Raw genomic sequence first — 16835 nt, 5'->3', positions numbered from 1 at the left:
AGGATTCCTGACTCCCTATTTATTAGCTACTGTGTATAACTCCTCTGCCTCGTTTTTCTCCATAGAATGGATTTAATAATACCAGTTTCCCTAGGTTTTAAGAATTGAGTTAATATATGTAAAGAGCTACAGTGTCTGGCATATGGTAAGCACTATAGAAGAATCTGCCATTTACTGTAAAGTGGCAATGGTGAATATCTGATCTTTTTTTCCTTAACTTGAACAAGAATTGTTCACATTGCAATGGATAATAATACCCACTTGCTTATGATTTCTGGTCCCCAGACCCACAATTTTAACTTATTACTGAAATATTACCAAATTGCCAAGAAACATAATAAATCCTAGTAAAGGTTTAAAATTCTTCATATGAAGGCATGTTTCTTAGTGGGAAAGGGAGAAATTTATAATAAAAGTCACCCTTAATTCTTAAAGAGGAAATCTTGGGGTCTGGTTCCTATCCCAAACATTTCCAGGCCAAGGTATATGGTTTGACAAACACCATAGAGGATTCTGATGTGTTTCCTTTGCTGAGAACCATGTTTTTAGGTTAAATGTAAGAGAAGTTTGATTCTTGAAGAAAAATTCCATTTAGTGGCAGTTTTTTTAATCTAGTTTTGAAAACTAGGCATCCAACGCAAAATACATTGATTATTCTAAAACTTCCATTTTTTTAAAACTTGTTTTTGTCATAGTGAAAGGTGGTATGTATGTTTTTATATGATGTAGTTTTAATGCTGAGTATATCTCATTTATAAATAGCAAGGGAAAACATCAGGGGACAAAGGAAAATTTGATTTTTTTGTGATTGTGTGTCTGTAGATTATAATTTTATAGTTACAATTAGACCTTTTATACGATGAAAAATAACATTTGTAAATTTAGCCAAAAATATATTTAAAGCTTTTAGCTAAATTGAATAATAACTGAAATACAAAAGAAGAGTATCTATTTAAGCCAGCAAGGTTTTGTATTTGCTAAAATCTTTAGAAGATTCAATAAATATCTGCTGAATTGTATTAAGTATTTGTATTATACTATGAAAGTCAGTATAAATAGCAGTTTATTAATTCGACAGTAAATATAAACATTCTTTATATCTAGGATTTTTGAGTTCCAAGTTAAACAGAATTTTTACTGCAGTGGAGAGGAAGAGCATAGCAGGCAAAATAACAGGTAATTCTGTAGTTTTAAACAACAACCAAAAAAACCCCAATAATTGAATCCCTGTCATCTTGTATGATTTTTTTTTTAAAGCATATCTACCTGTATAGATACGTTCTTAAGAGGTTCAGAAACCAGTATTAAAAGAGATGGGACAGCTTAAGAATGTTTTGGATTAGTTTAGAGTGAGTAGAAAAGATGACATAAGATGGAATTACATCTGTAGTTTTTCAGTTTTTTCCCCCTGACTTTTCAATTTATGTGTAAAGGTGGTTCTTTTGTGGCCTTTAGTGGGATAAAACAGATCTGAGAATTAACAGTGGGTTTGTAGTGACTGACAGCTTAACTAGCTAAAAAAATCTCAAATTTTGGATACTCAACTTATCATTCAGTTCCCAGGCAGTAAAAACTAGACATTTACTTCTTTTACACTTCATTCGTTGATTTTATGAAACCACTCAAGTCACAGAGATTTTTAATTTGTAATTTTGTAATTTGTTTCCCCAGTTAGTCTTTTTTTTTTTTTTTTTTAAAGCAAAGCTAAAGGAGCCATTCTTAGGAGGAGGAAAAGTTTGAAGAGCTACTTTTTCAAGTTGGGCCCCCAAATCATGGTTATTAATTTACTCTTTGATTTCCCTTTCTTGGTGAAACTGATGTGCTTTTGTTTTTTCCCTTTCAAGCCCTGTACTTACTTTAGCAAGATGCAGTGAATTTGTGACCCAAGAAAGAATTCAGGCTTGGAGAAAACTTGATTCCATATCCTGAGAAACTAGAGTTGAAGCCTGAGATCTACAGCTAGGCTAGTCTTTAATAGATGGTAATTGTCCAGTTGTTCATTGCTCAGAAGTAGCAGGAAGGAAGAGTAAGTATCCCTTTGGTTCTTTTGCCTGGAGTGTTTTTTTTTTTTCCTCCAAAAGTGCTGTCAGGTTAGTTGACCTAGCTTTCAGAAAGTGTGATGCGTTACTAATTTAGAAACAACTGACCTCTTAAATTTATATTCTTTTAATACACATTTTAGAAGTACTTTATGGCTTTTGTTATATTTTTGCAAGGCTATTCTTTGCCCTGGTGTGAACATCTAAAATAAATATCCCAATTATTGCCCTACCAAGAAAAACTTTTTAAGCATTCCCCATGGCAGGGAGCAAAAGAATGGAGGGACTAGAAACATTTCCAAAATTACAGTAGATTAATTGGGAGATTTTAAGTGCATTTCATTTGAGTCATTTTTCACAATCATGACTTGGAAGAAATATAAAACAACCAAGAGTAGAATTCTCATCCAGTACATCTTTTTCAAACTACACTGTATCAAAGAATCAGACATAGTCCACAAGAAAAGCAGTTTCCTACTATCCGGACCATGGGCCAAGAAGATAGCTACTGATTTTACTTGGCAAGGTCAGCACTAAATATTAACTAGGACACTCATTTTCACAGAGGTTTATAGTACGCAGTATGATGTTAGTCCATAAAGACCAGATAATCACTAAAAATTGATGACACATTAATCTTATAAAGCCTTTATTTAAGAAATTTTATAAGATGATCAAAAGTCAAGCTAGGAATAAATGCCTATAGTTCCAGCTATTTGGGAGTCTGAGGCAGGAGGATCACTTGAGCTCACAAGATCCAGACCAGCTTGGGCAACATGGTGAAACACTCTCTCAAAAGAAAAGTACTACTACCATGGAATTGTATTAATACTAGACACTGAGCAAGTTATTTTCAGGGATGGAAGTGTAGCTCAGTGATAAGAGTATATTCCTAGTATGCATGAGGCCTTAGGTCCAATCCCCAGCACAATTTTTTTGGGTACTTGGGATTGACCCCAGGGGTGTCTTATTATTAAGCTACAGCCTCTCAGACAGGGTCTCCGTTGCTAAGGCTGGCCTTGAATTTGGCACTCTTACTGCCTCAGGCTTCCGAGTCACTGGAATTATAGCCATGTGCTACCACACCTGAGCTAAAATTCAGTATTAAGGAAATTAGAAGATTGCATTCATCAGAAAAAGTAGAGAAGTACCTCTTATGGATGGAGGTACTATTCGCATGGATTTTAGGAGTAGGTGATAAGTTGCATGTATCAGGGGAATCCTTATGTTTCAAGATGAAGATAGTATTTATAGCAACTTTTCAGGGAGGCAACAGGCTCCATGAAGAGATTGAATAACTTGCTCAGTGTTTACTAAATGTTATAATGGGATTAAATGTAATTAAAACCCTTGCTTTTCCCCCATTATGCTACATTTGGTAGGTGTGTTGGAATCTGACTTTGATTTGGGTTAAGAATATTTAGGTGGAAGGATCATAAAAAACAGGGTTTAGTCAAGCGAAGGAGGCGTCTCAAAATTCCTAAAAGGCTAAACAGTTTCTTTAGGAGACAGGAACCAAGAGGCAGTATGGCCTTAGAGTAAGGAGCTCGGCCTCAACAATTCTCATTGCCTTTTAAAACCCTTTCATGATTCTAAAAACAGGTATTGCCATATAGACATTGTCATGGGGACTAGAAAAACCATTTTTTTTTCTGTATTTTCATATCTATGCTAGTCTGAGTCAATGACTTCATTAGAATCCTTTGGTAATATAAAGGTCACTCAATAAGCATTTTACTAAAAGATCCTAAATAAGATTAATGAGGGTTAAGGCATCAAATGGGAACATGGAGACTTTTCAGTTTGCATAATGCCATAGTCAAAGGGATTCTCTAAAATGTTTCAAAATCAGATGAGGATGACAAATGTTTTGTGTGACCTACCTGAAGCAGTTACTGAGTACCTGCAGTTAGGTTATGTAAAAATAGATGTTTAAATTCTAGAACAGAAGAGTGATTAAATTTCAAATTGGTATTAATTCTGGACTTCTGACATAGTACCAATGTAAACATTTGGGAGACAGTTGTGACTACTCATCCATATTTTTGCCTTCATGGAGAAGGGTATTTGTTAGAAAATAATTCTGGTATTCTTTATTCAGTTTTTGTTTCTTGTGTTAACTTTTGTGTCTTCATTTGTCTTTTAAAGAATTAATACTTCTTACTCATACAGTCTATCCATATCCTCCACCCCCACAAAAGGAAAACCATCCAGGGAAAGAAGAGTTCAGGGGCAAATGAAATATGTACTATAGGTTTGTACAACCCATTATCCTGTACACGTACAACAAAATGGCAGCCCCTCAAGTTTGCCTGAATGTTGTCCCAAATTCCAGCCCTGTGCCAAAGACGCCAGTGAATGCCATGGGAATAACAAAGTCATTGGCTTCCATTTACTTTCCATGGTAATTTTAGTACAATCTTAAACTCTCACTTGGGAAAGTCAAAAGTAAGCAAATATATAGAGCAACATCTTGACCTAGCCAGGAATAATTATAAATAAAACTAGAAACTGTTTACTTGGGCCACAGAAATGAATCTGTTTTGTCATGTTTTTCATTAATTCCCAGCACCTGAAATGTAGCAAGTCCTAGTACTGGGTTTTAAAGGCATGCAGTTTTCAAACACACATCTATTTCAAAGAATTTCTTCCACTCAAACACAGCACAATCAAGGAAGATTTTTTTGAAGGAGGCACAGGGAGAGCACGAGAACGAGTGAGTATATATTATATATATATGCTGAGGTCTTGATGTATGACCAAGATGGTACACTCCATATAAAAGTTGTGAATGCTGTTTAAGTGCTACTCACAAAAGAATAGTCTAACATTAACACACAATTCAACTGCACTGCTAAATATGGTTGTCTTTATTTTCTTTTTCCTTGCCCAGCCCTATCTAAACATAAAATAAAACTACAGGACTGAAATTAACAACCCATTAAAATCAGCAATAAGTTATGAAAATCATAAAGCTTTTTTTTTAAGTAATTAAGGGTAGTTAAATTATTTAAAGTATACAAAGTCCAAACAGCTGGGGGTAAGGTCTCCAGGAAGGCTTCCCAGGGTAAGAGAGAGGACCAAAGGAAAACCTCGCAGTTTGAAAGACAAAGGGAACACATGACATCAAAGTGCAGGCTAGAAATTTCACTTCGAAGAAAATAACATTTCTGGAAACATTTATAAGAGCAACAATAGCACCTGCACAGGGGGATTGTGAAGAAGACTGCTTGTAGAAAATGGAAGCAAATCTTTACATTAAAATGAGACAAGTGCTGAACTTAACTATGTTAACTATGATAGTGTGTCTACTATGGATATCAGATGGTTAAAAGCTGGTAAAAAGTAATGATTCTAAAAGAAAACAAAAACAGCATTGACCTTTTTTCTACCTAGCCCAGACCTCATTCATTTTGTGCACTATAAAGAGTGAGGTGTGAGGTGTTTTATCATTATCAAATGCTGCATCAAAATAGATGATTTTTCCCATGTGTTTTTCCACTATAAAAGACATCTATGTTTACTTATGGACAAGCTTTAAAAAGATGTCATTTTGGTTTTCAACACATATAAACAGTTATCAAAATCTCAAATAAAAATGCTGCCATGGCTCAGACCTTGGCCTGCTAATCTGCGTGCACAACTCTTCTGACCCATGCAGACACAGGCACATGGAGCTTTTTCCTTTTGGCTCCCCAATCCATACTCATAGGCCTTGTGTAATAGAGGCTGTCATGCATGGACTGCCCCCATGCAGCCCTTAGGCCGCGGGCTGGCGAGATGGCAGTTGGGTGCCCTAGTGCTAACAATGCAGGATAAGGTTAGCTTGTTTAGCATGGAATCCAACAGAAAGCTGAGCTGCATGATGATCCCTTTCAAAAGGCTTCATGGGAGTCTCTCCTTTTGTAGAGCATGAAATGAGTTTGGGTTTGTTTCATTTTTGTTTTAAAGAATTGATCATCCACAGGCTTCATGATAAACTGTCCCAGGCTGAGTTTTAATAGCTCCTTAGCTATCCAAGATTAATGCCTGATTATCTTTTCTTTACCATAGATTTTTTTTCCCCCCTAGGGCCATAAAGCTCAGGAAGGGTTCATAATCCCATCTTTAAATGTGCCTACTCAATGTAGTATGAGCAAACTAGAAAAAGAGGATGGAATCTCCAGTGTCCTCTTTGAAATCAATTAGATCAAATCAAGATAATTTCACACAAGTTTTCCATTGCCATTAGAAATTGTGATTTTTCCAAAGTGAATATATTTGTTCTGCTGGGGAGGCTCTACCCCACTTTTTGCTAAGTATTTGCTTAAATACAGGTCTTCTGACCCTTTGTTCAAGTATAGTTTTGTTTAGCTTTATAGAGGAGACTGCATCATGAACCCAATTTAAGAGATTGTACTGAATTGGCCCAGTGAATATTTTGCCCTGCACTGTTATGTCATGCTGGGTTCTAGGAAGTGAACGAAAGTTTGACACTGGCACTGGAGTAACCCTCATCACTCCCAATACTCTGCAGGCTGCTGTGGTCATCAATGTCACTGATGCTGGTGGTACTTATATTGTCCACTTCTCCATGGGAGAACTCTGTGCTTTCAACATCCACTTCAATCTCCTCTGCCAAAGGGGAAAAAAAAAAAAGAAAAACATTAATAATCTACTCTATGTGCACCTTCAAAAATTAAAAGGCATGAGGAAAAGTGGCACAAAACAAAAGTTATACAACCAGTTTTTTTTATCAGTGAGCTCTGGAGAACAGAGAAACTGAAGATCAAAGAAATACTTTCTGTACAAGGGAATCTTTGGAATACAATGGTGGTCTTAATTTGGGCAGCAAGTTTACTAAAACCCTGTTGACGCCAGTCTGTCTGGACCTCCCACCAATCTGGGAATTATTAATTAATATTAAAAGATCCCAACCCAAGTGGTTTAACAACATCTGTCTTACATTAAACTAAAAACTAATTCTCAGTGTTGTTTACTAATCAGGGTTGACTAGCAGAGGGGGAGCACAAACCTAAAAACAGACTAAGTAAGGGCTGAAGGTATAGCTCAGTGGTAAAGCACTTGCCTAGCATGCACAAAGCCTGATTCCAACACTGGAAGGAAAAGAAAATAGCAAACTAGAAAATCTACTCATTCAAGCCTTTGGAGATACCATTCTACAGATAGTTCTACAGACTTCAAAGGTTCATAGTGAAGATATTTTGCTATTTAGTAATTAAAATAAGCCATTTGTTATAAAGTAGATTTTTGAGGGATTTGTCTTTAATTTTCTTGCACCAAATATAGTTTGAAGTTCCCGCCTCCTCCCTTGTCTTTTCGGTTTGTTAGGGATGAAACCCACAGTCTTGTACATGGTAAGTGGTCTGCCACTGAATTACATTCTCAGCCCCAAATATAGCTTGAAATAAAGACCTGAAGCTTAAAATAAGTCTCTGAATTATAGTGAGATCTATAGGATTACAGAAAAGGCATTTTGGGTGGTGGTATTTAACTTCAAAAACCCAAACAAACCCTTAAACACGTATATGATGTCTATATAGACCTTGTCAAATACTACATATACTATCACCAATACGTTATAACAATATACAGTTTAAAAATAAAAGTTAAAAACTGTTTTATCCAATAAGGGCTAGAATAAAAATGGGATTTTCCATTCCTCTATGACAAACTCTAAATATGTGTTTCATATTTGAATTAGATGAAACAAGAATGACAGAATGTTGATAGCTATTATAACCGAATGATGAGTACATGAGTTAATCTATTTTCTCTATTTTTGAATATTTTGGAAATTTCCATTAAAAAGGGCAAAACAAAAAAAAGACTTAAAAACTTAGTGTCACTTGTATAATATTTTAGAATGTTTAAGATCTCATTAATTCTGTTTTCTCAAATTTAAGGCTCAAAATCATCAAGGTTCACCTCAGGATTTTCTATTATGGTATAAGGCCTGAGCTATAAAGTTCAGACTGTTTCTTTTTTGGCTGACTTTTTTTCTATAATTCTGCCAAAGACAAATGTTTGAGGACAGGCAGAAAGAGTAATGAAGGGTGTGGTACTTTAAAATATACATTAAGAAATTAATATCACCAGTAATAAAACATAATTCAGTATTTTTTCTGAAACAATGAAATGAAGGGCACAACATCACTTAAGTGATATTTCTTGCTCCAATGCAATAATTTTAAAACTTCAGACAAACTCAAATTGAGGAATACTGTATAAAAAGATTGGCAAATACTCCAAAATGTTATGGTCATGAAAGAAAGACTAAGGAATAGCTAATGCAACAGGGAACGCTGCATAGGATCCTAGACCAGACAAAGGATATCAGTGGGAAAAACTACTAAATTTTGAGTAAAGTCTGCAGATTACTTACTAGTATTATGTCAGTTTAATTTCCTCTTTTTAATAACTCTATTATGGTTATATAAGATGTTAACATAAGGGAAAACTGAGTTAAGGTAGGTGAGGACCCTACAATTTTCTACAGAAAACTTTAAAAGTATTTCAGAATGAAAAGTTTTAGGTAGGTAAATAGATAACTCCCACCTCCCCAGAATAAGAATTACACAGTTCACACAGGCAGGACTATACAATGTTGTGAATACATAAAATGTCAGTGTTGGCTAAAAAGAAAGCAAATACAGTGTGCCTCCCTAAATCCAGATACAGAGATGCTTAGTATTTCATTAGAGAAAAGGCACACTGCCTACCTCGCTCTGAATCAGAACGATCTGAAGAAATAGTTGATCCAATGCTGTCCATTCGTATTCGTTCCATTTCTTGAGGACCCTGCAGCTGTTCCAGTCGCCGCTTTAAAAATCTCTGTTCTCGTTCCAAGTTCTCAAGCTGGTGCTGGCTTTTCCTTTCAACTTCTTCAAGTTTCTAGGATGATGAAATGATATTTACATTGTGGATGGTACAATACAAACATTAACTTACTTCTACCTGATATCTTAAAAGATTTCTTCTTTGGCTGAGAAAACAAGTGAATATACAAGTGTCTGCATATATAAAAATATATAAATTCATATTTTTAAACATCAAAAGAGTCCTGTCTTATTTGTGTATGACTGCATATAAACAAGACAGAATTTTAAAAGTCTGTAAAGTAATCTCTATAAAGGACAGACTTCCTCTGCAGTGTGGTATTTGATGGAAAAATACTGAAGGACACAGTCAAATGAAGTCATCTCCACCAGAGGGCACAATGGTCTTCCTTGTAGATATCACAAGAGTAATTGTTATTTTTCTAGCATTCTCAGATCTTCAAATGGCCACACTGTCAAAACAATTTAGTTTTATCAGGTTATGTTGCTCCACTCAGATTGATTAGGTGATCAATTTTCAGAAAGATTTCTCTTAAGGTCAGTTATTAAGGAGGGCATGGTGAGCCACCTAAAGTATATGAATAGGAATCATTGGTAATAACTAAACCAGGACCCAGAGAATCATGTGCAAATCTGAAAGTAAAAACTCTCACCTTGATGTGTGCTTTGGCTTTATTGAGCAAACCAAGTGTTGTGTGCCTGGTGCAGTCTGGTCCTAGTGGAATCAGAACTTTTAAGCGTTCTAAACACAGGCGCAGATGAGCTCGTCTGAGACCAAAAAAAAAAAGAAGTCAAATGAGCACAACCTGAATATTTTACTGGAAACAGCATAAAACCTATTTTAAGAAAATAATTTGGGATTATTCAGCCTATAAACAATTCTTCAAAGTATCTGCAAGTATAGAGGTGTCTGCATTTCAGTCCCTCCCATTTCCATTGTAGTCTGAAGACACCAGTCACTTCTATCCCCAATGGTAATCTGTCAAGAGACAGTTTATTTTTTAGTCTACCTCATAAACTGTCAACTGTATTAATGTGGAATACTAATAATACAGCAAAAAGCACTTGATTTTGAATGCCTAAATCCATGCACTAGAATAGGGGTTTTCAGATAGGGTATCCCCAAGAGGTATAAAATGCACACAAGTTTCCATTTCCCCTCTCTCATCTTTAATATTTAATAATTTTTAAAGTCACTATGCTCCTCTGCTATGCTACCCAAATCTCTTTAAAATGAAGAATTTCACATTATCAGACTGCTCTAGATGAGCAGATCAAAAACAAAAACCATATACAAAGTAAAAACTGCCTTTATATTCTTCATTAGGATTATTATGGCATATGCCAAACAAGTGCACTCATTTAAGACTGTAGGATGGAGAGAGAGACTGGTGGTTCTCTGCTAATTAAAGGCTCAGCTCTGGATTCAGCCTTATTATTATTTTTTTTAATGCAACAAACAAAAACAACTAGTAATGTTTGCACATAGTACCTTGCCACAAGAACAGCTCTGTCAATTTTGTTCAAATTTCTAATTTCAGAAATCTGGTATATAATTGTTTCTTATACTTTAGTTTAAGAAACTTCTGACTCCTTACTATAGTTTCATATCAAGAATAAAAAGGGTGGGTCAACTTTCTGTTTTGTTAGACTTATTGAAACCTACACGTAACATTACAGTCTTTTTTCTCTCTTTTAAACATTATTTATGTACTTATATTAAATGACTTTTGTGAACTCGGCATTGTTCTAGGTATCTGCTTGAGGGAGAAGAGTATAAAGTGAACTTTTAAGAGTTTATAAGCAGACTACAACATGAAAAATACTATTTGTTTAGTATCATTCTGAAGTAAGTTGTGTAGATATCAAGGGCAACACACTGAAAAAGTGGAGACATTCCAAATGAAGGAGACAGACTTGTAAAGGAGGCTGAAACTTGACTTTGGATTTGAAGGACGTTGAATTTCTCTATGAAGAAAGTATTTTCCATGTAATTAAAAGAGAATGAAAGGACTTAGGTTTATAGTTGGAAAATAAATTTAAATCTAAGATTAAAAATACCTGTTTTATTCATTCAAGAGAAAACAACTTAGTTGGCATTCTATAAGGAAGATCAGCTAAGTTGAACTGTTTGGTGACCTTCAATAAATTACTTTAAAATTTATTAAGTAATAAATCAGGAGCCGAGACCAAAGGAGTAAAGGCTTAAATAATGCTTAAATGAACTGAAAAGGCAGAATCCCCTTAAAAAAAAAAAAATCTGTTTTATTAGACACTCCTGAACATTTCTTCAGTTATTTAATTGTAAATCTGCTCTTAAGATACAGCTTACACTAAGAAAACACCCTGAGAAGACTTATCTCACAAAGGCCAGGGATGCCATTCTCCATGGTTTGCAAATACAGTTCTCCAAAACAGACACTGGCTTGAAGGATGAGCAGTAAGTGATGTTTGCTCTTCTAAGGGAAGAGGTCTATTTGTGGGAGCTAAGTATAATTTCCTTCAGTGTCTACACTTACAAATGAAACAGGCATTTGGAGAATAAAAATAACAAAGGGTTAATGGCAGCTGAAAGTCAGTAGCTGATCAGGTGGGAGCCACACTTTTTAGAACACGATTCATAAAATACACTTTCCACTTGTGTCTATGTGCCACCTAGGCAAAGGCATCCTTCAAAGAGCAATGGATATAAATCGCAAAGAGTTAAATCATATTCTCCTTGTTGTGTAATTTTTTTCTCTCCAACAAATTCCTAGAAGAAGAAATGTATAGCAAATTACTCTTCCCTTACCATGGTGCTGCTCTCTACACTTTACCCTATAGTCTCCCTGCTGTTAACCAGATTGCAAGCTTAACCACCAATGACCTAGAAAGGCATATCTTTTGATGCCATCTGGCCTTTTCTTTTCTTGTCTTCATTCTCATGTGACTGGTAGCTCAGGATCCTCCTGTATGGGGTTGCCAAATCATGGACTGTACGACTTTGGGGAAAAGAAAGCAGACAAGAAACAAAGAAGAAAAAAGCTCGGTTTGGTTTGAAAATCCTTATTTATTGAGAAAAGATAACATGCAAGTATCATACAATGTTTTTCAAGTCTCCAGAGAGTAGAAGAGCTGACACAGAGAATAAAGGTCTGGGAAAGGCATGGTCCTGCACCTGACATTATAAGATTGATGGAACCATACTTAATGGAAAATTACTTTTTTAAAAAATTTAGCCCCCTGGTTAGCATTTACTTAACTTTTATTTAACACACAGGTATTCTTTTAAACACATGGAGAACTCAATAAAAGCTATAAAAGCCAAAATCATTCCTAAATTAGTATGAGTGATAGTAAAGCAAAATTAGGATTAGATACTGTAGCAAGCAAGAAGGTGACCTATGAGAAAACTCAAGTCTCTTGGCGGGGGCGGTGTTGCTAGAGAATGGAGAGATACTAATGTTCTTTTATTTTCAAAGACAATATGAAGGTTGTTTTAAAATGAGATTCAAAAGTGGGTTTTACCCAGGGAAGAGGCAATCTGCAGTTACTAACCCTGTTAAGTGCACATACCTTTAGAAAGGACAAGCCCTTATGGGAAAGAGAACAATTAAAGTCTGTTTGCTTTTTGTTTGAGTAGAGTGGGATCATTTTTCCCTAAAGGAACCAATGTTGCTTTTGGTCTCAAATCCTATAAATATACTGCCAAACTGATGTATCATACAATAATGAAGGGAAATGATTTTGCTGTAAAATGGCCCCTCGTAGCAGCTATAATATTTTAAAGCACAGGTATATCAATCTATAAGAAGTACACGTTGTTGTGGGAGAAGAAAGAATTTCCTTTCAAGGTGGAAAAAAAAAAAAAAACAACATACAAACTGCAAGCATCATATGACTGTGCTTTTCAATTCTTAAATTTTGTCAACTTGCCTCTGGAAACTCTAATCCCCCTAACTCAACAATAAGAAATCTAACCCTTGCCCACCCCACAAACTGTTTATTGGCTGATGCTGCTGGAGGCACAGTCCTGCAATGGAACTTGCTCGCCTTTCATTCCTCCACTACAGGATACCAAGACTTTGCCAAGTAACTAAATCAAAATGGAAAACAAGTCAAGTGATAGGGACAGAGCTTGTATTTTCCTCTCTGCTGAATGTTACACAATGGCCTGTGAGTCCTCCCATGAGCCACATTCTTCAAAGCTGTGGTGGCTTGTGGCCAGGTTTCTCAACTCCCCACAAACACACCCCTGCATGCACATGACAGCAGCTAGCTGCTTATCCTGAAATACCAAAGTTTTTCTAAAATTCAGTTTATGTTGAGAATAGTATAAAACTCTGCAAAGATACACACACACCCGGCCTGACTTTTATGTGAAACATGTATCCAGATAGGTCAAACACTACACTGTTCATGAATTTTAATTACTAAAACATATATGATCACATTCTGTTGTTCAGCTTTTTCTGTTTATGAAATAAGCTAGATAAGCTATTCCTATAAAATGGTATTTGATAATTATATGTTTCACCTAAAACTTACAGATTATCTACTTCACAGAAAATAAACAGACTATTAACTCCCAGGTAGTAACTTGGCAAGTGACATTTCCCTAGCGTCAGACTTGACTGTGGTAGTCATGGGACTCAATAACAACAAATAAAAACAGGAGAGTAGCTTGGACCCTCTTTTCACTTTTCAAACTGAGACCCTCACTTTTCAAAAAGCAGCTGATTTCACTTAATATTCCTCTTAATTGGTAACTTGTATAATAACCAAATTGGAGTATCAGGTATCATAATGAAGTTGCAAATTACATAATGTATGCTACATTATGGTTCAATAATATAAATTTTTCTATTGTACCATTATTAACCTCAGCATGAAAGGGTTCATCTATTTACAAAATAAGAATTAAAATCAGTTGAAATATGTGTTATTGGCTGATGCTGCTGGATGCACAGTCTTGAACTGGAACTTGCTGGCCTTTCATTACTCTGGGAAAACTTTTTAAAATGACTTTCTCTCAATAAAATCTGAACAGTTCCAAAGGTTGGCTATGTATACCCCTAGAAGTATCTATCACTAAGACAGAGGGTATTTGAAGTCATAAGGTTAAATAAGGTATCTTTTCCAGAAGTCAACATTTTCCCAGATTAGGAAGAAAAACACTATTTTACATAAAAGCAGACACAGAAAATGCAAAATGTTCACTTGTTAATTAATTTATTCATTTCTTTTGCAGTCCTGGGAACTGAACTCAGGGCCTCACATATGCTAGGCAAGCAATGAGTTACATTGCCAGCCCTTTTTTATTTTGAGACAAGGTCTTGCTAAGATGCTCAGGCTAGCCTCAACTTGTAATCCTCCTACCTTAGCCTCTAGGTGCCTGGGATCATAGGCATGTGCCACTGTGCCCAGAAAAATACACTTTTAAAATAAAAGAAGGCTTCAAATAAATTCCACATTATTTCATACCACATTTCTGGAACTCCAGAAATCTATGTTCATACTGCTAGATCAAATTACTACAGATCACTATTAAAACTTTGAACTTCAGAACATCATATATGACTTACAGCTAGAATTATGTCCCCCAAATTTAGAGAGAAGGGACAAGGGAGCAGGGATGAGGGAATATAGGAAAGGAGAGGGCAGTAGGGAAAAGGAAAAGGAAGAAACCTTTGAATACTTAGTAAATTCATAATGATGAAATTGTAGTCGTTTTTTTCTCAAACTACATGGTTTCCCAGTAGGTTGAAATATTAAGCCTTTACAACTCAGACATATAAAGAACATGAAGTGTCACTCAGTCAATAACAGTGATCACCAATAAACAACCCCAACCTATTATGCCACTGAGCTAGATGCTATGAAGATTTTTAAAGTTGCCAGTAGTAATCTTTATCTGTTTGAAGATTATAATTTTGCTCTCTGCTTCCTACAGTCTCATTCCCATTACTCATACCCTTACAAACCTCTTCTACAACCAAATGTGCTTTCTAATTGCAAATTACCTGGAATGCCCTTCTTTCCACTCTCTTCCTGATGGCATCTAACATATTTGTCTGCCCACAGACAAATTAATGTTTCTTCTATGAGACCTTCCTTGCCAGACTCCTTTCTCAGATAATTAATACTTGATTTTTATACTAATCACACTGTATTTTAATCAATACATACTTTTATTGCATTGCTTATTTTTAATCATTTCCATTTTCTCAACACCAAACAGACTAACTAGCACACAATGGGAGGAAGAGCTGTAACATAATTTCTAATGGATGTTTCTGGAATTCTTCAACTTACCAAAGTTGAGGTAACAATCAATACTGTTATCTCTAAACAGTATAATCAGATGCCAAGTCAGCATTTGGGAGAGAAGTGCTTATGAATCTGTTATTTCTGAAGTAGCTGAGGTCACCAATGAATGTTAAGATGAGCCATATCAAAGGTATCTACATGTAGAGCAACTGACAATCTCCAACTGAATCCTGATTAGAGATGACAACTCTTTTGTGTGTGTGTGTGTGTGGTGGTGAGGACTGAACCCAGAGTCTTGCACCTGCTAAGCAAGTGCTCTACCACTGAGCTACATTCCTAGTCCCAGGTCCCAGTCCTCTTGGCACCTTATTTTGAACTGTAGCCATTACAACAAAATGACTTTATTATTAAAGTATTTAAAATGATAAAAAACTACAACAATAATGCCAAATGAAATTAATTCAGAAGGAATTTTCTTACAATTTTCTTTCAACTTTCTGGCCTTAATGGGCCTCCAAAATCGGGCCTGGTGGCACATGCCTGTAATCCCAGCAACTTGTGAGGCGGAGGCACAAGGATGGCAAGTTCATGGCCAGCCTGAGCAACACAGAGAGACCTGTCTTTAAAAAACAAAAACAGGCCTCCTAACATGTAGAATATTTGACCTGATCTAAAAGTTTGGCACGTTCCAGCTGTTGTTCAAGAAGTAGTGACCATATTAAGTATAATGGCAGAAGGCAATCACTAAGGAAAAAATAGAGAAGAACCAGCTAAGAAAACCAAGGTATGAGAGGGAATTCTAAAAAGAAATACTCCACAGTCAGAAACTACTGAATGGACAAGCTTACAAGATCTCTGGACTGCTGCTCATTTGACAACAGTAGTGTAGAGAATATATAAGTAATTTTTTATTGTCCTATATTCATCTCTAAGGAGGACTTCATTTCTGACAGCATCATTTGAAAACAATAATTAAAACTGGGTCCCAAAAGCATATATTCTTCACTAGAACCTCCTACAAGGAACATAAAGTGACTTAAAATCCACTGATGTCCATTCTGTTTTAAATTTAGTTTCTATATATACATATCCTCTTATCTGTTTATAAGGATTTGATTCTTAAAAAACAAAAACAAACTTGATCATTCATTCAACATATTTTTTCTTGGGTCACACAAGAACTTTCTGTATTCCAAGTTTCAAAGTCTGGGAAATAGGACTACATCACTGGAGAAAACAGTGGCAATTTGTTCTAAATACAAAATAGCTTATTTTCCTTTGGCAAATCTCCAGGGGATTTGGGTGGAGGGAAAGGATACTCCTCTCTGGAGATCAGGCTCTGAACCTGGACAACTGTCAAAACTTGCTGTGGGTGGAAGAGAATTTTTTTAAAATTATTTATCTTTCACATCACTCTGGAAACAGATTAAAGATTTCTGCCTTATTAACAGTTTTCTACTCTTTGGCCTTTTGTTGGTGTTCATCTCTATTCTGGCAGCACCCATTAGCTGATTTAATGGTACCAAAGGGCTGAGAAGTATTGCTGTCCAAAAGAAAAAGCATTCTCTCACAGGGACTGGGAAGGCAATCTGCAATCACAACAGTAGCTACTTGTTAATTTTCTATTTGAAACGCAGTGATGTCAATAGTATTGTACCCTGCCAGCCACCGTGGGGTAAAGTACATTTTGAAACCAAAACAAACTTCC

The 16835-nt window shown here is 35.7% G+C and overlaps 1 protein-coding gene across 4 annotated transcripts in view; it reads right to left on the bottom strand.

Moving 5' to 3' along the window:
* Window positions 1–4750: 4750 nt before the first annotated feature.
* The window catches only part of Mxi1 (MAX interactor 1, dimerization protein), a 72395-nt gene continuing 60310 nt past the window's right edge, over window positions 4751–16835 (bottom strand). For all 4 annotated transcript variants that reach the window (XM_076834281.1, XM_076834282.1, XM_076834284.1 and 1 more), the window contains 3 exons: window positions 9532–9646; window positions 8762–8933; window positions 4751–6653 (listed from right to left, as the gene is read on the bottom strand). In XM_076834281.1, the coding sequence (XP_076690396.1) occupies window positions 6490–6653; window positions 8762–8933; window positions 9532–9646 (451 nt within the window). In that variant the 3' untranslated portion in view covers window positions 4751–6489. The remainder of the gene's footprint in view (window positions 6654–8761; window positions 8934–9531; window positions 9647–16835) is intronic.

Source organism: Callospermophilus lateralis, chromosome 15 (assembly GCF_048772815.1).
Source record: "Callospermophilus lateralis isolate mCalLat2 chromosome 15, mCalLat2.hap1, whole genome shotgun sequence".
Taxonomy (NCBI): Eukaryota; Metazoa; Chordata; class Mammalia; order Rodentia; family Sciuridae; genus Callospermophilus; species Callospermophilus lateralis.
This window is presented reverse-complemented; position numbering and strand designations above follow the sequence as displayed.